The sequence below is a fragment of the Panthera uncia genome, assembly GCF_023721935.1.
Source record: "Panthera uncia isolate 11264 chromosome A3 unlocalized genomic scaffold, Puncia_PCG_1.0 HiC_scaffold_12, whole genome shotgun sequence".
NCBI lineage: Eukaryota > Metazoa > Chordata > Mammalia > Carnivora > Felidae > Panthera > Panthera uncia.
The window spans coordinates 1,107,159-1,128,488 of NW_026057579.1; the positions used below are offsets into that span (position 1 = coordinate 1,107,159).

At 55.6% G+C, this 21,330-nt stretch overlaps 1 protein-coding gene across 1 annotated transcript in view; it reads left to right on the forward strand.

Moving 5' to 3' along the window:
• Window positions 1-513: 513 nt before the first annotated feature.
• ATOH8 (atonal bHLH transcription factor 8) overlaps window positions 514-21,330 on the forward strand; it is a 33,607-nt gene continuing 12,790 nt past the window's right edge. Inside the window, exons 1-2 of the mRNA XM_049652089.1 lie at window positions 514-1,809; window positions 10,685-10,876. Coding sequence (XP_049508046.1) covers window positions 1,051-1,809; window positions 10,685-10,876 — 951 coding nt within the window. The 5' untranslated portion in view covers window positions 514-1,050. The remainder of the gene's footprint in view (window positions 1,810-10,684; window positions 10,877-21,330) is intronic.

Genomic DNA, 21,330 nt, shown 5'->3' on the forward strand with positions numbered 1-21,330 from the left:
GTGTCCATTCTACTCAGCCTCTTTGGGGGCGTCTTTGACTCCCTGTGTGACACTGGGAAAGCACATTTCTTTTCAGAGCCTCAGTTTCCCTATCGCTTAGGTCTTCTACTCCTGGCCTCCCTGCTCCAGCGAGTGCCAGAGTGGGTGGGGTTGCGGTGCTGTGGGAGTGAGGGTCTCCACTGCTCAGGACCTTTTCCTTCCCCCACCTTGGTGCTCCCCCTCCCCCCACAACGTCCCTCGCAGAAGTTGCCGATCCGTTTCTGCTTTTTTTTTTCTTTTTTTTTTTTTTCTCCAATGGTGAGTTGGGACGGAGAGCTGCTGGGTGCAGAAGGTCGCTGGTGCATCACCCAGAGGTCAGCTAGCCCGGGTAGAGAAGGCCCAGCTCAGATTTGGGGACGGGCCCAAGGGCCCAGAAGCCACGTGCTCCGGGCAGTTCTGCTGGGAGCGGACCGTCCTCTGGGGAAAGAGAAGCGCCCGGGACTTGAGGAGGGGGCGGGGAGGGGGAGCCTGGGGAGGCAGGTTCTGGACAGAGGGGAGGGGGGGGGGGGGAGGTAGAGAGGACGCGGACAAAGGAGGCGGCCGGCAGCCCAGCTGTTTTGAAAAATGCTTCCTGTTTCTTTAAAGGCGCTCGTGGCTCGGGCGGCCGGGGCTGGGGAGGCGGCGGCGGCGGGAGCTGCCTCCTCTCCGGGCGGCGGCGCTGACTGATCTCGCGAACTGGGCTTCTGTGTAAACTGAGGCTAAACAAACACAGATGGAGCGCAGCGGGCGTTCTCCAGAAATGCTGGCAAGGCGGCAGCGACTTCAGATGACACTCTGAGCGCTCCGGGAACGGACAGCCCGGCGGCTTCGCGGAGCCGGCGGCGCAGCTGCCCCGGGCGAGGGGGAGAGAGGGAGGGAGGAGGGCGGGCGCGAGAAGGGGGAGAGCCCGAGACTCCCAGGCGCTGAGCGCGGCGGCGGCCCGGGCAGAGCCGGCGCGCAGCGTGCAGAGCGAGCGCGGCGGGCGCGCGGCCCGGGCAGCCCCACGCCCCTGCCTCTCGCGCTGCCCGCGCCATGAAGCACATCCCCGTTCTCGAGGACGGGCCGTGGAAGACCGTGTGCGTGAAGGAGCTGAACGGCCTCAAGAAGCTCAAGCGGAAAGGCAAGGAGCCGGCGCGGCGCGCGAACGGCTATAAAACTTTCCGATTGGACTTGGAAGCGCCCGAGCACGGCGCCACCGCCACCAACGGGCTGCGCGACAGGACCCAGAGGCTGCAGCCGGTCGCGGCCCCGGTGCCAGCCCCGGCGGCGCCGGCGGTTCCTTCAGGTGGGGGTGCGGACCCAGCCGGGGAGCGCCGGAGCGCCCGAGCGCCGGAGGTCTCGGACGCGCGGAAACGCGGCTTCGCCTTGGGCGCAGTGGGGCCGGGACTCCCCACGCCGCCGCCGCCGCCGCCGCCGGTTCCAGCGTCCCAGGGCCAAGTACCTGGGGGTCCCGAGGCGCAGCCTTTCCGGGAACCCGGCCTGCGTCCCCGCATCTTGCTGTGCGCACCGCCTGCACGCCCCACGCCGTCGGCGCCCCCTGCGCCCCCGGAGTCTTCAGTGCGCCCGGCGCCCCCCACGCGCCCCGGAGAAAGTTCTTACTCGTCAATTTCACACGTAATTTACAATAACCACCCGGATTCCTCCGCGTCGCCTAGGAAACGGCCGGGCGAAGCGACCACCGCCGCTTCGGAGATCAAAGCCCTGCAGCAGACCCGGAGGCTCCTAGCGAACGCCAGGGAGCGGACGCGGGTGCACACGATCAGCGCAGCCTTCGAGGCGCTCAGGAAGCAGGTACCAGCTCCCAGCCGCACACCCTCACTGCGCCCGAGGGATGGTTGCGGGAGTGGGTGGGTGAGTGGCGGGGGGATTTTCGGGCGGATGAAGGTGTGTGTGAGGCGCATATTGTTCCCGCCCGGTCGGCCCCAGGGCCCAGACACATTTGAGCCCTCCTAGGTCAGTAACCTTTGTCACAGCGTTGGTACGGATCTTCGCTTGCAAAGTGAGGGCAAAGGTTCGAGATCTCTGGCCAGGCACGCCCCGGTTCTTCCCCCAGCCCCCCAGGGTGACCCTGTCTGCGCGTCTGACTTCAGCCCTCATAGTTCACTTTTATGGCAGCGAGTTATTTGTCTCCCTGGGTCCCTTGGGCGCGGTGGGGAGTGGAGAGAGGGAATGTGGGAATCTGTCTCCAGCGAGGAAGAGTGGGGAAGACCCTTTCCCTTCGGGCATTTAGTGTGGTCTGGGTCTTGGAAGGCCCAGATGCTGCGGAGGGGTGGACCTAGTTTTGCTAGCTCCTCTTCAGCCCCTACGTCCCAAAAGAGATACCCCTACACTCTGGCTGCTTGGGGTTCTGCACCCTTTTCCCTGGTATCCTTAAGGATCTGGGTTACAAGCCTGCGTCCCCTCCCCAGGGGGCAGCCTCAGGAATTGGCTGGTGAGAGCCTTCCTAGGGGACGCCCTCCGCTGCTCCCTTTCACCCCACGGTGAAGCAGGTAGGTCTACTGAGGGGACCGGATGGTTAGGGGATCTTCAGAGCCTAGTTCTGAGGCGGGTCAGGGGCTTCTCAGTTTGGGGCTGGTGGGCACTGCCCTTACCAGCGTCCTCTGGGGGGATGAGTGACGAAGAACATTTGCTAGAGAATTACCCTTAGAGGAGAGGGGCAGTTTTGCAATTACAGTTTAAACAAGACTGGGACTGCCCTGGGGTTCTAGACTTCTCATTTCCTTAGAAAGAAGGGAGATCTTAGAAGAGGGTAGTAAGTGCCCCTTGCCCCCAGCCCCACAGGGCATGGGGATGGATTAGGGGTGGATGGGACTGGTTTAGATGTTCAGGTTTTTTGCTTACTCTATAGCTGATTTCTTGTGTGACTCCAAGAAAGTAACTCAGCCTCTCTCTTTAGCCAACAACAAAGTGTCTTAGAAAACATGATCTTCTTTCTGGATCCCACTCTCTTCTTCCTCCTGCGGGCGGAGTAGACAGGGACATGTGTCCATCCATTGGAAGGGAATTGAGCTCCTGGGAGAAAAGAGGCTCTACAACTTGAGCCAAAGTGTCTTGCTTGGGCTTGGGTAAGATGCTTGGTCAGTGAGGTGGCCAGCCACACGGGTTGGGACCCTGGGCAGTGGGCCCAGTGGAACATTCAGGCTTATTCTTGGACAGCAGCTCTGTGTCTGAATGCCTGGGGAGGGTGGCAGCCTGTAGAGTGTCCTACAACCCACCCCAAGGATGGAAGGATGACAGAACGGCAGAAAGATGCCTGTCCACTTGCTCCCCTTGCAACTGGGGAAACCTCCCAGACTGGGGAGGCCACGTGCCTAGAGCATCACAGCCGGTGAGTAGTAGGGCAGGGCTGTCACCTAGGTCCCTTTGGCTGCCAGTTCAAGGCCCCTTTTGCCTCGTTCATTTCTGAGAAAGTATTCACGGTCTCTGTGTACTCAACTACATCTCATTCACCCAGTGGCTTTAACTTCTTTCAATAATATTCCATCTTGTTTGATCTTAACATCCCGGCAGGTTGAATTAGCCCATTCAATGGAATGGAAAACTGAGGCCTGGGGAAGGAAGGAAGGAGACTTGTCCAAGATCACCTAGTGGGTAAAGGCAGATGACAGCAGTTTCTGGAATGACTGCCTGGCCAAATGCTTTCCACCGTGTCATCTTTGTACCAGTGTCATGTTTATTAACAATCGGAAGCTGGTTAACACGTGGCTGAGTCAGAGATGAGACTATTTAAGTCCTGGTCCCTTCTTGCTTCTACCCTTCTGGTGGAGAAGTTCTACATAAAAAGGACAGATTCCGGGACATACCTATGGCTATGTCATGATCATTACACATGCCTAAGAGCACACACAAATACACGGTCACAGAGGTGCCTGCTCCTGTTCGTTCTCTCCTTGCTCAGACCGTTCTGTCCCTTCCCCAGAATGCTGCTGGGCCATAGGGGGCATCTGCCTATTGTCTGGGAGGAAAGGAAACATGGTAAGGGCACTCGTGGTCTCAGAGCCAGGGGCTGAGGCCACACCCACCATGGCATCCATCAGATGGAGAAAGTCCTGTGTCCCGAAGGAGCACCTTCCTCCTCAGTCCCCCACCTGTAAAAGGTGCACACATCCACATCCCAATCCAGATACTCCAGTCCACACAAGCTGTCGCTCTGGTTTGACTGTTTGAAATGGGCCCTTGGCAAAGGAGGGAAAGGAAGGAGGATGGTTTTGCCTGAAAGGAGGGCTTGGCCATCATACCACCGAGATCAGTTCTGGGACTGTGGCTGTAATCTGGGGTCTTGTTTCCCTGAGCAGCTTCCTGGTATGGCTAAAAGAGCACTGGATGAGGAGTTCAGAGGCCTCCTCTGGGTTTGAATCATGCCTCTGCTGCATGCTTTCTGTGGGATCATGGAAAGTCACTTCCCCTCCCTGGGCTTTAGTCGCTAGAGCTGGAAAATGGTGATAAGGCTCCCCCCAACACCTCCCCGTAGCTTCTTTGCAAAGAGCAAATGAAGAAAGGAATGGGGCTGTAGGAGGAATGAACAATCCTTGAGCATTTATAGTGTCCTCAGTGCCAAGCAAAGCCTTGAGAAATAAGTGGAAATAAATATTCTATAATCATTTTATTTTATTTAAAATTTTTAATGTTTATTCATTTTTGAGAGAGAGAGAGAGAGAGAGAGAGAGAGAGAGAGAGAGAGACTGAGACAGAGCAGGCTCCAGGCTCTGAGCTGTCAACATAGAGCCTGATGCGGGGCTCAAACTCACGAACCACAGGATCATGACCTGAGCCGAAGTCAGACACTTAACCCACTGAGCCACCCGATACCCCTATAATCATTTTAATAACAATGATAGAAGCTACCATTTATCAGATGTTTGCTTTGGGTAGAGCACCAGGCTAAGCATATTATGTGTGTTAGTTCATTTAATGAAATAGGTATATTATCCTCTCCCCTTTTCACAGACAGTGAAACTGAGGTTCAGAGAGCTTATGTGAGTTGGCCGAGGTGGCAGCCTTTTGCCACCACGTGGGGCCTTGCGGGTTTTGCACATCTCCTTGGCGAACAGTCTTTAGATTTGTGTGTGTTGGTGCCTTCTTGGCATGGTGTAGGCACAGCCTGTGTAGCTGTGTTTCACTGTCACTGTAGGGCCGGGATTCAGATCAGAGTCAGTGAGTCACTCCAGTGCCCAGGCTTTTAAGAGCTCTGCTTCTCAGGCTTTTGAATGCCCCGGAGCTGTCCACCCTCAGCACCAGGAAGCCTCCTGTTTGGTCCAACGCACTCTGCTCTTAACCAGAAGGGGAAGTGGGGGCAGCTGCTTGGCCAAGGAAGTGCAGGTGGGGAGAGGCCCTCTGGTCTTGGTGGGGGGGGGTGTGCGGGGCAGATGGTCAGGCCACAGCACATGCCACCAGCCCAGCTGCGTAGGGCCCTCCCTGCCGCCTCATGTGAAGGCCATGTGTGCACAGCTGGGCCTGGCCCGTGTGCAGGGCTGCTCAGGGCCAGGTGGGAGGGGGTCAGAAGGAAAGCCTGGCCTTGCTGGGTGAGTGAGGGGAGAGGCCTGAGTTCTGGCCTCAGCCTCCTGGCAGAACACTGGGACATCTGGTGTGAGTGCAGATTTCCTCTCTCCCCTCAAAAGCCCCTCAGCCTCGATGGTGGAACGGTAACCGGACAGGGCCAAGGCCTGGGGTGGTGGTGAGGAGCCCTCAGGGCCTGCTGAGGTACCTCTTCATGAGCGGGGGGCCAAGCAAGTTGGGCCTGGGGCCCCTACCCTGCTGTCTCCCAGGGGATCCTCACCGAGTGAACTCAGGGTGGATCATGAGGGGGCATTGGGATGGTGCCCCCAGCCCTATACCTCCCTTAGCCCCTACCCCATAGGATGCCGGGGGCTGTGACCCCACAGCAGCCAGTGCGTTCCTCCTCAGGGAATGGGGGGCAGGCCAGCTTTGGGGACTCCATCCACATGGTTGAGGGGTGACAGAGGGCTTTACTCTGCCCCCTTGTGACCACAGTCACCAGAGTGGCTGTTTATTGAGCCTCATTGCACTGGGTGAAGTGCCTTACCTGAGCCTGTCGCACATCTCTGCTGTCACCTTCCCATTTTACAGATGAGAACACTTACAGAGAGGTTAAGCAAGTGACCAGGACTTGTACCCGGGTTTGTCTTGCCCTGGGGTCATGGCTCTTAACTACTAAGAGCCAGGTTCTCAGGGTCCAGCCTCATGGCTGTGTGGAAAGGGGATTTTCGAGAACCTATTTCGGTAGAACTTGACAAGGACCTCGCACGGCCCTGCACCAAGTGGCTTCACCCCAGGCAGCCAGCACCCACTGAGCGATTAGAGAATAGTTTCAAATGAAGTCAGGGGCTCAGCTGTGTGCCATGACATGGTGATATTGGAGCTCGGTGGGTCCGGGAGTCCCGATGGGCTACCAGGAGGGCATCCTGGGCTGGGTCCGAAGAGGGGGAGGGCTTTGAGGACTTTCCCGCATGGGCTGGTAGGTTCTGGACTTTGTTTCTCTGTAGCAACTTCCTATATTTGCCTGCTGGGCTCCCACTGTGAGGTAGTGGGTATTCTGATGATCATTTTGTTGGTGAGGAAACTGAGGTCCTTTACGGTTATGGAACTACCTAAGGTCACATTGGATGGCCAGGAATAGAGCCAGGTCCTCAGGCTCCCAGGCCAGTGCCCTTCCCACCGTCTCCTGCTTTCCAGAGCCAGGAGAGAGTCTGGCTTGAGGTAGGTGGGATGGAATGTTTGCGGGGTCATAGGGGACCTTGTGAAAATCCCCACCCTGGTCCTCTGAAGCTTGAAAATCTTGATGGGGTGAGCACGGGGCAGGTTCCTTACTTTGCTGGAAGTTGGGCAATCTGTCAGGAATTGAAGCCAAGTGACCTTGCTGTCTCCTGTGCCCTGTGTCCTCTGACCAGGGTCGCAGACAGCTGCTGAGGGGTTCCCCTGCAGGTGGTGGGGTCGCTGGTAATGCACAAAGGCTAAGGTCCCATGGAATTATCAGTCCAGAACTCTCCATCCCCAGCTCAGAAGGGCAGGCTGCCGGTGCCCTGACCTTTGGCTATAAAGGCTCATCCAAATCCTCAAGCAGTTGCTTCCAGCTCATTGGAAGGAGCCCAGCTGAGGCATCAAATGCTTCTCTGTAAAGTGGAAGTGATCATTTCTACCTCACTTTTTAAACATAAATATAGGCATTGTATTAAAACTATAGATAAATAAAGTTTAAAGATAAATATAGGCACTGTATCAAAAATACCCTTAGTAGATCACAGTAAACAGCAAGAGGTGGCCCCGTCCCCACAATCATGTGGAGTCCCCAGGCATTGTCATCCCCACTCTCTGGGTGAGGGAACTGAGGCTCAGAGAGGTGAAGGCACTTGTCCAGAGTCACACTACTGATAAGTGTCTGTGATTCAGACCAGCTCTTTCCACCCTACCTCGACCTTCCAGAACTAGGACCTGCTGCTAGACTCTTACTTTGTAGGAGCCAGGCCAGGCCAGGGTGCTTCTGAACGGGGCTCTGGGGCTTAAAAATTCCAGGAGGGTCTGGAATTAACCAGTGGGCTGAGGAACACCTCCCTCCAGGGGAGGGGAGGAGGAGGAGGAGTGAGCTGTCCAAAAGGTGCCCTTGGTGTCCCATATATAGCCACCTGTGGTGGAGGGATCCTGGGGAGCTCAGTGGCCATGTACCTTCCTTGGGTACTAGATAGATAAGCTCCTGGCTTAGCTTAAGCTCTTAGCTGAGTGAACTGTGGTCCAATATGTCACTTTTCTGTTTCTTCATGTGCAGATGGGATAACCATCTTTATTTGGGGGAGGGTTTTAAAGGGGGGACAAACGACCTGTGAATTGCTCCCATAGTACCAGATATACAACTAGAGCTTGATGGTTAGTTTCCTTGTCAGATGTGGATTTTGAAAGAAGCAATGGGACAGAGTGACAAAACTGGCCCCAAGCCTGGCACAGGAGCCCCTAGGTTGGCCTTGACCTCATCTGTTGCTCTGTAATCCTGCAGTGACCCTGGATCCCCACATGCGGCTCCTTCCTGAGATCCCTACTCCCCACTGGCAGGAAAGCCCCTCTGTTCAGGGGCCAAGAGCTCAGTGAGCTGGGTAACTCCCGGCGTGGCTCCTGGGTGAAAACAGCAGCAGGGACCTGTGTCACAGAGCTGCGCTCAGTGCCCGAGGGCCTCTGCCAGATAGGCACTCCCTCCTGGGGTGCAGAGGAGCCAGAGGTGCTGGGCTGGCTTTTGAGATCCCCCCTCCCTGCCTCCCAGGATCCTTTCTGTCCCACAGACCTTGTTTATTTGTTCAGGCTGATAAAGCAGGATTCTCTGGACTCTGGCTGGGAACAGGCAAAGTGCATTGTTCTGCTGGCCTTTTTCTTGGCTTTTCTTGGATGGGTTTGGAGCCGCAGCCAGGGCTGGGCATGGGAGGTGGGAAGGGGGAGCGCACAGGAGTTGGCATGCTGTCTGTCACCAGGCGGGTCCTCCTTCAGTTTCCCAGCTTGGTGAGGGGCAACTCCTTGGCTGCTGGAGGATTTCAAAAGGAGACAGCAAACCTTGCCTCTGACGTGGGTGCCCTTTCAGGACCCCAAGTAGTGGGGGAGCGGGGCGATGAGCCGGCATTGTGTCCTGGCTTCCGGCCTCTTGCTCCTCACCTGCTCTGGGGCCCCTCTTTGGAGACGTTCTGCAGTAATAACTCACCGACTTGTATCAGGCCTTACTCTGTGGAATGTACCCATCATCTCACTTAACCCTACCGTGCTGCAAGGGCAGTCCCGGGAGCATCTGAAGAGGAAACCCAGGCTTGGAAAGTTGATGTCACTCACCCTGGTGAGAGCTAGAGTCAGGAGTTGAACCCAGATGACCAAAAGGTACGTGTGCTTCAGCTCTACCCTCAATAGCTAATCTTCATCCTCCGAGAGAGAGGGAAGGGTTTTGAACCCATTTCTAAACATTCTGGAGACACCTGGGGAACATGGAGGTAGATCAGTCATTTATTTATTCATTCATTCCCTCATTCAACAAATGCCCTTGAGGGCCTGTTTATGGCCGACGCCTGTGCTAGGTCCTGCAGACATGGGCCTTCCTCCAATGGCTCACAGGAAGACGGGCCATTAAATTAGTTGCGATGATTGTGAATTAAGGACAGTTGGGGGGCTACTAGAGCACTGTTAAGGGCAAGTGCCCTCTCCTGCACTCTGCCCCTTGCCCCCTGGTTTAGGGTTGGGTGGGGAAGGTCAGAGAGAGCTCCTGGGCAAGGTGAGGTTTCAAGTGAGATCAAAATAGATGATGCATTTAGAGTCCCCATCTGAGTGACTGTCTTCTTCATGCTTTCTCCATCTCTGCACCAGTGACAGTTTGGGCCAGGCAATTCTGTGTGGTGGGGGCCTTTTAGGCCCCTGTGCACTGCAGGCTGTTTAGCAGCAACCCTGGCCTCTCCCCAGTGGGAGCCAGTTGCACCTCCCCTCCATTGCTCCCCAAGATGGACAGTTAGGCATGTCTTGCAGACATTGCGAACAGTCCCCCGAGGGACGGAATCATCCCCTGTTGAGAACCATTGGCCCAGAACAGTGCCTGGCAGATGGGGGATACTCACCAAATACTTGCTGAATGGATGTGCTGGGGTGACCCAGTCTATGGCATGGGGTTGATCAGTACCAGCGGCGGTGGTAGGGATGGATGCTGGGTATAGATCCTGGAGAGCCAGAGGGCAGAGGAGACCAGAGCCCTGGTTGCTGGGTCAGCACGTTTCAGCCATTTAGGTGAACGGTGTGCATCAGAGGGGCAGTCGGCTGTACCGGTTAGCACCGGTCACATGGGCCTTGTAGTATCGCCTGCACATCACCGTGCAGAACTCAGCTGTGGTCTGCGTTGCCTTTTGCTCACACAGGACAATGTTAAAAAGATAGAGGCTCCATTGCTTCATGCCGCACACACCCGTGTGCAATTAGTTAGTGTGTACTTGGCGATGAGTCACTGACAAGCATGTCTGGTTGGGGCTGTATTTATTGTGTACCTGTTGTATGCCCAGCAGCACTTAGGGTCCAGAGGGCATCAAGAAAAAGAGAAAAGAAAAAGAAAACCATGCATATGTGTGCCCTCCCAGCTAAGCACTTGCGTTTGACCCAGGACCCTGGGTACCTAATTCCATTATGACATTGTAACGTAACTCTTGAGCGTGAGTTCTCCGAAGCCAGGAATCAAGTTATTGTTCAGAGTTGGACCCCCAGGCGCCCAGCAAAACAAGTGTCACTGCGTGAGTGAATGAATGGAACGTGGGAGCCGACAAATGTGTCCGTTCTCTCTGAGAGACTCCTTAGGGAGGGTGGGGGACAGAGCTCTGTCACGGTGGGAACTCATATGCTTCATTCCTATTGCCTCATGGGCATGAGCTGAGCCTCAGTTTCTTCCACTACAAAGTGGGAATGTGGATGCTTCCCGGAGTTTGTGAGTGGATGAGTTGAGATGTATGCGTGGAAAACAGCAGGTGCTTCAAAAATAAACTCTGCGTTAGGGGATTAGACAGGCCACCTCTGTTGCCCAGCCATCCCCTCTCAGGCGGTGGGATGTCACTGTGAGGGGCCCCACGCCGGCCTGGCCGGGGTGCCCTGCTGGGCCTTGCTCAACACAGAGACCCCCGGCAGCCCCTCCTGATGCCTTCTCAACCCACAGGTGCCGTGTTACTCATATGGGCAGAAGCTGTCCAAACTGGCCATCCTGAGGATTGCCTGTAACTACATCCTGTCCCTGGCGCGGCTGGCTGACCTTGACTACAGTGCCGACCACAGCAACCTCAGCTTCTCCGAGTGTGTGCAGCGCTGCACCCGCACCCTGCAGGCCGAGGGACGTGCCAAGAAGCGTAAGGTATGTATGTGCCAGCCACTCGGGCAGCAGCCTCCGGAGGGGGACGGGAGAGGTGGGAAGAGAAATCGGGGCACCCCACGCTCACCGAGGCTTCTTAGGGGGCCAGCGAGATCAGCCTCTTAGAGGTTTGCTGGGGGTTGCTCCACCTTCAGAGCTTCTCACGCCCCTGGGATTATGGGGGTGACTCTCTACTGGTCATGGGCCTGGTGGGTACCTTGGACAGTCACCCTGGGCCTCTGGGCCTGGGTTCGCTCACTTACTGCGGAAGATGATGTATCTGAAGCTCTTTCTGGTTTTATGTATTCTGGTGCTGGTTTGCTCACGCGGCCCCTAATAAATTTATATTAGAATAAGATCCTCTGAGCAGGGTGACAGCCCAGGAGAGCCCTTTGGCACGTTTTGGGAGTGTGACTTGGCCTGTGGATTACCTGAGGCCGTATATTAAGGCGGGTGATATTTGTAATTCATTTATTCATTGTGGAGAGATTTGCCGACCCCACCCACGTACAAAGCGTGCTGGGCAGGGGCTATAAAAGTGACAGACATGTGGCCCCAGGCCCCATGAAGCTCACAGCATGGTCAGAGTGACCCTTCTGCCAGTAGATATGGATGGTACAGGGTGGCAAGGTGGTCTCGGAGGTCTCTGCTGAGGGCAGTGGAAGGCCAGGCAGAGGAGGGACAGGTTACCTCTCCTGCCCAACGTGGTTTGAAAGGGCATCTTAGTGTAAGTGGTATTTGATCCGGGACCAGAAGGATAACCAAGAGTTCGCCAGGAAGATGAAACATGGAAGAGCATCCGAGACCGAGGGAACAGCCTGTACAGAGCTTGATGTGTTTAGAGAAATATGTGCAGGAGGAAAGGTGATGGGCACAGCTGTGGTCCCTGAATGGCCTGTGCTTCCAGCCTTTGCATTTGGGGGTCAGTGCCAGGCAGTGCTGGGCAAAGCTGTGGCAACCCTCTGGATGCCTGTTCCTGGGAGGCTAGGGGAAGAGACACAGAGGGTGGGACCCAGCCTGTGTCCATGAGGAGGGTGGAGGCTGTGAGAGACGCCTGGCTCCCCTGGGCATCCAGGGATGGGGAAGGTGGGGGAACCCGGTGGCTGGCATCCTCCCTCCTTCCTGCTGCCTCCTTCTTCCTTCCTGACCTGCCTCTCCCTCTTGTCCCTGACATTCCTCCTCCAGCCCCCCTTTCCATCAGGCTCCTCTCTGGGTTCTCCCAGCGGCCTCTGGGCCCTGAGCCAGGGAGGCCCCCCCTAGACTCTCCTGCCTCCACCAAGGAGGGCCAGGCACGTCCTCACCGCCAGCCACTGCTGCAGTAATTGTACGTTGCATTCCTGGGAGTGATTTAACATGGACCAATTAGATGAAATCCTCATCAAGTGGGTGAGAGAGGAAGCGCCACTGGCTGCTGGCAGGGCGGCTTTCCTCTGGAAAGTGACACGGGTAAATTAAGGGCGTGATTGATGGCTCCATGCAGGGCTCTGTGACAAAGGAGGTTTGTAAACTCTGGGTGAACTTCCCGTGGCATTCGGGCGGTCCCGAGGTGTGGATGGGCAGGGTGGTCAGGCGCCATTTGCTCCAAATCCACCCCTCATCCCCTCACCTGCCCCCCAAAGTCCCCCCATGCAGCAAGACAGTGCTGAGGCCCCCTCTCTTCCCTGTTCCTTGATTGGAGCAGACCACATCCTGGGCTGGGGAGGACAGCAGGGGAGTGGGGTCAAGATGCCCAGCAGAGATGAGCTTTGGCTTCCCCTAAAATCACTTCAAACCTAAGACACCTTAGAGGCCATCTGGTCCAACTTCCCATTGTCCAGATTGGGAGACTGAGGTGGCAGACTGCAGTTCAGAGCAACAAAGAACCCTGAGTTCACAGTCACCTAACAGCTGTGTCTGTGTCATCTTGGACCCATTTCTTAACCTCTTCGAGCCTCAGTTCTCTCACTGATAAATGGGCACAGTGGGAGCATCATCAGTGATTTCTCAGGCCCTTTCCAGCCTGTGTGTCCACACAGAGGTCTTGCCTCACCTCAGAAGGGCATGGGGCTGCTTGCAACCCACATCCCATCCTACTAACTGTCCCCGGGCTGCTATCTCCCAAGGGCTATGCCTACCCAGTCAGCTCTGCTGAGAGGACTTAGACTGATAGGGTCCTGGAGTTGCCGGGACATCTGAGGACTTCTCCAGCCCCAGCATTCTGCCCTGGCAGGTAGGGGGTTCACGGCACCACCCCATTTCTGTGACCTGTGCTTCCCTGCCTCTCTGTCACCAGGCAGGTGAGGTGAGTTCTGAGATGTCCTTCCTCAGGGATGGTCTCTAGTGACCTGCCCAGTGGCCCTGAGTGGCTGGGACAGGCCACCTTTTTGTTAACCAGAACGAAGGAGACCGGTATCCCTGGAAATTCACTTGATCATTCGCTCATTCATTCATTCATTCATTCACTCAATGTTCATTGAGCATGTGCGGTGAGTTCCATCCACACTGAGACTTGACCCTCCATAGTCCCTGTACACAGAGTATATGGATTTGGGGCTCAGATCAAGCCTCTGTACCCCTCCCCTGTGGCCACTGAGGATTTGGGGATGGGGCTGAGCCAAGCTTAAATCCTAATGAGAGAGATAAAAAGTAAAGAAGGGAACAAACTAGAAAACACGTGCCAATGTAAGTGGCTCAAAGGAAGTCCTCTGTAAACAGCTGCTGTGATGGCAGTGACCCTCACCGGTATGACTGATAGCATCTTTAGCCAGCTGTCCCACTTGATGGCTCCCTCACACAGTTCATGTGTCCCCAAGAGGCCGGGCGACCCTTTCTCAGGACGCCTCCTTGAGAGATTGTACACCGTGTCATCTGAGATCCCTTGTAGCGCTAATGAGCTGCCTTGCCCACCCGCCAGACCTGTGTTAAGAATGGGATTGAATCTGAATTCAGTGCTCCCCACCCCAAGTCCCAGGTGCATCCTTTTGCCTCACCTCAGCCCTTCCCTACCAGGGGTGGGAGATCAGTGTCCCTTGACCGGTGGGTCTTCTGTCTCTGGTCCTCATGGGACACAACTCTGAGGTTTCAGAGCCTCGTTTGGAAGCCCCTGTTGTGCGGTGAGGCCTGTGTCAGCCGGTGAGGCCGCCCAGCCCAGAGATGGTGGGGAGGAGTGGATGGGCCCTGGAGAACGCAGTTCTGACTCTGGCTGTAGCTGGAGATAATGCACGTTAAGCACCTGGCTTTGGGCCATGTTTCTGCAGCTCCTGTTTTTAAAGCAGCAACTCCTGGGAGCTTTGGAGGAGGAGGGGGAGGGGGAGGTGGAGGAGGAGGAGGAGGAGGAAGAAGAGCAGCAAGACTGTTTCACACCTGGGCCGGGTGGGCCTTGTCAGACCTGCAGAATAGGAAAGGACCAATTTCCCACAATCGAGGACGCCCCTTACCAGCACCTTTAACCTACTGAGTAATAATAATAATAGTAATAACGACAGCTACTAACACTGAAGGCATAGTTTAAACGGTAGTGCTAAATGGCCAGTAAGTCCGTGCCCTCAAGTTGCTTGCAGGCTATTTGGGGATGGGGAGAGAGAAAACGTCATGATGCACCGAGTTAAGGGCTGTCCCAGAAGCCTGGGCAGCGGTTAGGGACCCCCAGGGCTGTGCCAGATGGAGGGAGGCTGGCTCTGCAAGACTGGAGGTTGCTCCTAACTCGTTGGGTGATCTGGGCCGGAGGAAGCCCTGAAGCTGATGCAGCTCCATCACACTCATGTCTTCCCTCTTTTCCTGCTGCTTTTTAGGCAGGGGAGGCTTTTCTTGGTGATGGCAGGTCCCAGGGTGACCTGCTCCTTTTCGGAAGAACATCTTGTGTGCAGACTTCTGTAGCTTTGGTGCTGGGGACAAGCGGAGGTGGTACGTTGGTTTTGGGTTGGGGGTCCATGGGAGCCAAGGGTGTTTCGAGGGGCCCTTTACTGACTGCCTGAGCCCAGAGCCTTATGTGGACGGTACCCAAGCCCCGGAGCATGTGGCCCAGTCTTAAGAGCTCCTGCTCTGGCTGGACCCAACTGCTGGTGTGCCTGGCCTCCTGTGTCCCTAGAGTATCCGCCAAGGGGCACAGCCCTGGCTCCGTCCCCATTGCATGTACATAGTCATCTGCACTGGGGCCTCAGTGTCCACTTCTCTGAGGCGAGTTGTCACCAGAAGTGATTTCTGAGGCCCTTTCTGGTTGGGCTTTCTGAGCTGAGGTCACTTCAGCCCCTTTTTCTGTCTGAATGACTAAACATGGTACTCTTACTTTCCCTGTGCCCTGCATGAGCATCTTACACAGACCTGAAAGTTTCTCACAGGGACTGCTGGGTCTCCAGTGCATTGTGTCCTGGGAACACCGGTAATACCTGATGTTCTTAGAGCCTGGACTACGTGTTGGGCATGGTGCTTAGATCTTGTGATGTATCGACTTGTGACTCTTTCTGCCAAGCCTACGAGGGAGGTACTGATGCTGTCCCATTACACAGATAATGAAGCTGAGGTCCAGAGACCTAAGGAACTTGACCAAGGTCCCTTAGCCAGTCAGAGAGGGGTGCAGGGGCCCTACCCTTCCCTGTTCTGCCTCCCACATGGAAGTGGGTGTGTGAGAGGAGGTTCTGTTTCCAAATCCTACCGGCCAAGTGACTGAGTTAAATACCATTTGCCTTCAAAGCCCATAGAGTCCATCTATGCTGGGAAAAAAGGGGGGTGGGTGGGAAACCACCATCAAATTCCCTTCTAGTCATAAAAATGGATGCAATTTATTTTTTCTGGCATTCCAATTACATAGACGTTTGTCGCCAGCTGTTTGCTCTAACAGAGTGTTCTCTCAGCTGCCGTTTCTCCTCTCACATTTGACATCGTTAGTCCACAAGTCTGGCAGGGACTGGGTTGGAGGGATCATTGGCTGGGGAGCCTCACAGGTGAGCTCAGAGCCAGCTTTCCCCAGAAGGAAGGCAGAAGTCAGCCCTCCGATGTTCCCCGGGTGGTCCCAGGGTGGGGTAGAGGCTGGTGCTGCTTTACTCTCTGCTTTCACGCACTCGTCACCCGCCTCCTGTCCCCTTTTCCAAATTGCTCTGCTCCTGACATGCACCCTTCTCCCCAGCATGCTGTCCACGAGTGAAAACTTGGAATCTTGGGCACAGCGAGAAAGAACCAACCACTCATGGTCAGAAGGTCACAGAGACATGGGAAGACCCCGCTGAGGCTCTAACGGATCACCCTTGGGAATGTAGAGACCCTTCCGAGAACCCCCCTCCCATCCTCCTGCCAGCTGCTCTTTGAGCCAGGGTGTCCCTCTGGAAATCTCTGCAGAAGCTCAATGACCCTTGGTCCAAGACACTGGAGAAAGGGTGTCTGTGTAGGTTGGGGGAGGGGTAGGTTGAACCCTACAGTTCTCTTCAGTTCTCTCTGGTGCTGTTGTGTAACTTTAAGCCATATGAAAGCAGAACAGGGAGACCTTCAGGAAGACTGTGAAGTAGGCCAAGAACAGAGTTTTGTGGGGGAGAGTCCTGACATGGGCAAGACCTAGCTGTGTGGCCTTAGGTGTGTCACTTAACCTCTCTGATCCCCCATTCCCTCATCTATAAAGTGAGAGCCCACATGCCTTCCTTGCCACCTTGCTGGAAGGATTCAACAGGTTGCCATATGAGAAGGGGCTGGCATTTTCTCCGGGAGTGCCAGAAAGGAAATCTCTGGAATTTATAGCAGTAAGGTAACAACTTCATATGGAACCCCAGGAAGGACTATCTCTGGAAGGGGCGGTGCCTGGGGTGGACGAAAGACTGACGAACCAAAAGGCAGATAAGAATGAATAGTTCTGAATGGGGGACCCCTCCCCTCTCCAGCACTTCAGCCCAAACCCCTGGTCTCACACCCATAAGGTGAACGTGCAGCCAACTCAGAAATCCCCTGGCTTTTCAAGTTCACGGACTCATACCAAAAAACATGCATAATGTTTGGTTGTGCACAATAGTGCTAATAAGTTGCCCCCTACGGTCATGCCAACCATGCAGTGAGTGCCCATTGTCTGCCAGGCACCTCACGTACGTTGTCTCTGCCTCACGTTACACTAACGGCACAAGTTAGGACCTCCTTCCCCATTGCACAGAGGGGAAACCGAGGCCAAGAGGAGGGCACTTGCCCAAGGCCACATGGCTAGCAAGCGGTCGAGCCGTTTCCAGCCTGTGTCTCTTTGGTTCCAAACTCCATGCCCTTCAACTCTGGAGGCCTGCCGGGCCCCCAGGCTCACCCACTGCCCATTGGGGTGGCCTGCGCCCAGAGGGTCCCCAGCAAATGCCGGGTGCAGCGCCTTGCCCCGAGCAGCAGCTCTTATGTAAGCGGCCGGGCCGCAGCACGTGGAGGCTGCATTTAGCTGCAGGGAGCCAATAGCCCGCCGGTGGTGGCGCTGGGGGTGGCGCGGGGTGGGGTAGACTGGGGGTGTCATCAGCCCCGCACACCCCCAGCGCTGCACCGCCAGCGAGGCTTGACACCGGGTTAAGTCGCCTGGCGGCCTCTGGCTGCAGCTGGGAGCACGCCTGGTTCCCATTCGGGGCGCTGTGGTTTTGATTAGCTGTTCTGCGAGGCGGGCCTGGTGGCGAGTCCATGGGAGCTTCGCTGGAACAGAGGGTCCCCCGCCCGGCCGCCGCGGCCCCCCCCTCCTGGCAGCCCCAGACTCCAGATGTTCCGAGCGCTCGCTGGGAAGGCCTGCTGGCGCCACGGAGGGCAGAGGGCAGGGAAAGCACGCGAGCTGGAAGCCCAAGCACTCAGTCACCGCAGGCCTTGGCAGCCCGCCCAGCCCTCTGCTGGCACATTCCCCAGCTCTCCCCTGGCCATCTGTTCCCAAAAAACCCTTTCAGAGCCTCATCATCACTCAGGATACAACAGCGTGAGCAGCTGGTTTGGAGGCAGAAGGGAAAACCGTGCAAAAGGTCCTTTGTGAGAGAGGAAACTCACTTATGAATAACAGGGCTGGACGCCGTAAAAGTTGGCGGCTGGAATTCTTGTTTCTCAGGCGCCGCCGTTTTCTCTTGACTTTTTATCTCTGGTTTTTATTTTGTTTCCCCTCGTTTTCTTTTTATGTTGTTTCTTCCTCTTCTTACACCACTTATGACTTTTCTTCTTCCTCTAAGGTGCCTGAAGACCACCTAATTAGTTCTCCTGGATGCTGCCAGAATCCTTTCCTTCTCAAAACTGTTAGAGTTGGAGGGAGTTGGAAGTGACTGTTTTCATAAAACCTGGGCGGGGGGTGGGTGGGTGCAGGGTGGGTAGGGAAGGACAGACGGGAAAGAAGGTGCCTGGGAGGGCACGCTATGGGCAAGGCCCAGGCCATGAATGCTCAGGTCTTGGACGAGAGGCAGAAAGTCATAAACCCAGGCACAAAAGATGCCAGAGACGTCAGTGGGGCAGAGATAACGCAGAGACCCTCGTCGGCTCATCAGAGAGCAACGTGGAGATGCTTTGGGAGAACAGTGGCATTCATAAACACCCTTGTGCTTGGGCCCCTCAGCTGATTGCAGTATGACATGAAGCCTTTTTAAAGAACTGGCTGTCTCTGCCAGAAGCTTCTGGGAGATGTGTGCCTGGAATCTGGGCACCTCTTGGGAGCAGTCACCCTGTGGTCTGTCCGGAGGCCACGGGTACTGGGGCAGGGCCGGCAGCTGTGACACCAGCTTCCGGGAGGAAGCAAGATGGCAAGGCGTGGCCCGCCTTCCTCATACCCCTTGGAGCACTGATGTGGAGCTGAGACTCAGGCCCCAGGCTGCCAGGTGGAGGTGGGAAGAGGGATGCCTCCCAAGTGTCAGAGGGTGCTGATTTGATATGGGGGGGGGGTGGGACACAGGTCAGGGCCAAGGGACTGGGGTCTCCCCTTTCCTTTCTCAATTCCCTGCACCCCTTTCCCGCTGTCTGCCCACACACAGCCCCAGCAGACCCAGAAGCTCCGGAACCCCTCACCGCAGCAGTGGGAAAAGTCTGTTGTCCCGTGGCTGTGGGTGGCTGGCTTCTTACAAGCCAAGGACTGTGGGTGTTGGAGGGCATCCGTGTGTCTCATCTACACTGTACCCAGGCCCCTGCATTTCATTCCTTTGCCCTCCTTTTCTCTCTCCTCCCCTCCCAGTTTTAGTTGGAGAGAGGCAGCTCCAGAAGGACCAAATATTTATGTTTATCACAATTTCAGGGCCATTAATCTCACCGTCTGAAGGGCTCAGAGGGGGCTGAGATCTACCCTCCCTGCTTGGTGTCAGTGGGCAGGTGTCTGGGCCCCGGACTCTGAAGCCAGCCTCAGCTCTGCCCCGGGGCTGTGTGACTGGGTGGCCGTGTTCAAGTGTCCTGTCTGGAAGATGCCTAGCCTGCCTTCCAGATCTACTCAAGGGTTGATGCACAAAGTATGCGAAGCTGTTTCGTGAACTTCCTCCTCTCTCCCATGTCCTCTGCCTGAGAAATTGGTCTTTGTGGGGCCAAAGGTGCGGAGGGGCGGAGGGCTGGGCAAAGAGGAGTGACTGCTGGCCCCAGGCCCCTGGTTATAATGTAGAGTCAGCCCAATGACCAGAAGTTGCTTTCCAGCCCTGAGGCTTCCCTGCTCCCTACTCAGCCTTGAACACCGTACCCAGCACAGCAGAAGGCCCGGATCCGAGGGGTGGCTGCAGGCCCCCGTTCCTCGCCTGTCCTTGAACTGCTTCTCCCCTTTTATTTGCCCTAGCACACCAGAAAGCTGGTTCTAGGGGAAGATATCAATCCCTGCCTTCCTTGAGCTCCTACTAAAAACATTTCTGGAGGGAGAAGTAGGGAGCCATTCCTTCCTTCAAGACCTTCCTGCCCTCCACCCAGAATTCACAGCCACCTGGGACCTGGCCCAGCTGCCCAACTGCTCCGGCTCTGTGGGCCCCCACCTGAGCCCCTCCTAGCAGCTCAGCCAGAAGCCAGGTCTGACCACCTCACTCCCTGCTCGGGACCCTCAGGGGCTCCCCACAGGCCAAGAGTAGAGGCCATACCCCCTCGTAGGACACCTGACCCTCCCCCAAGTGACCTGGCTCCAGCCGGTCACCCCCTGTGTCCCAATTTACACTCTAGCAACAAGGAACTCCTCGCCCAAAGGGGCTATTTTTGGCCTCTGTGCTCATGTTGTTCCTTCTGCCTGGAATGCCCTTCTCCCCTGTCTGGCTGGCTAACTCCTGCTCATTCTGGAAGGCTCAGTTCCTCCTGGAAGACCTCCCTGACCCCTACCCCAGCCTCCTCCTCAGGGCCTCATAGCATGGCCACTCTACTTGCCTTTACCACAGTGGTGTGTATAGTCTAATTCAGGACAGTGTCCTATGATATACTGTGAAGTAACGATGTAAGATGTTCTGTTATGTGACGTGCTGAAGCCCATGTTATATTGTTACACTTTTAGCTGGTATGTTACAGGATATATTATGTGATACTATAACCCCCACACTACACTACCTTAAGGCATACAGTGTTTATTTAGTGCCTGCTTCTCCAGTCAGACTGGGTGCCCTTTCATTTTTGTATCCCAGTTTCTGGTGCATAGTAGGCCCCCAAATAATGACACACCATTCCTTCAACTAATATCCACACAGCTGGGACTGAGTATTCCTAGGCTGAAGGCAGAGACTCGAGGGCAGAGACTCGAGGGAAGGATAAACTAGGGACTTCAGGACACAACCAGGGAAATGCTCCTGTGTTCCCTCAGCCCCCTGTTTGGGGAATTTGTGTCCTTGTTTCCTTGAATCAGTGAGGAAAACTTTGCATTTCAGATCACAGAGCCAGCACCTCAAGCAGCAGCTTAAACTAAGTAGGGGTTCCTGTTTCTCAGGAAAGCTGAAGGGAAGCAGCTGCTTCCTGGGCTCCAAGGCTTCTTTCTGTCTTTGCCTCATGGCTACATAGTGGCTGCCACAGCACTGAGCACTTCATCCTCATGTTACATCCAAAGGCAGAACAGGGGCTTTGCTGGAGAGAGCCTTTCTCCTCATCAGTTCAGTCGTCCTGCCCAGACATCCCCTACCTGTCCTAGAAGAAGGGGTGCTCCCCCTGAAAGTGAGAAAGACATCAGGATCTCTCAGTTGGGAGTGCAGCAGGCTCGTGACATGCAGCTACGTGACATCCCTGGAGCATTGGCCCTGATTTGTGACAGGGTGGTTTTCTTCTCAGTGGGGCTAACCGGTGTCCTAACCTTAACCACAGTGCCAGAACCCCGCCTCCGTGAGCTTGCTCCCTCTTCGCCGTGGCTCTGCAAAGTGAGTGCCAATAGCTCCATTTTCAGTTGACGACACTAAGGTTAAAAGAACCTGGGTGACCAGGCTAGGCCACTAGTGACCATGTACCTATCTGTGCTGTGCTTTACACTTTGCAGAGCCCTCTCATGCCTGTTACTCACTTAATTCCTATAGCAACCTCTGGAGACGCGCATTTCTTCCTTCCTTCCTTCCTTCCTTCCTTCCTTCCTTCCTTCCTTCCTT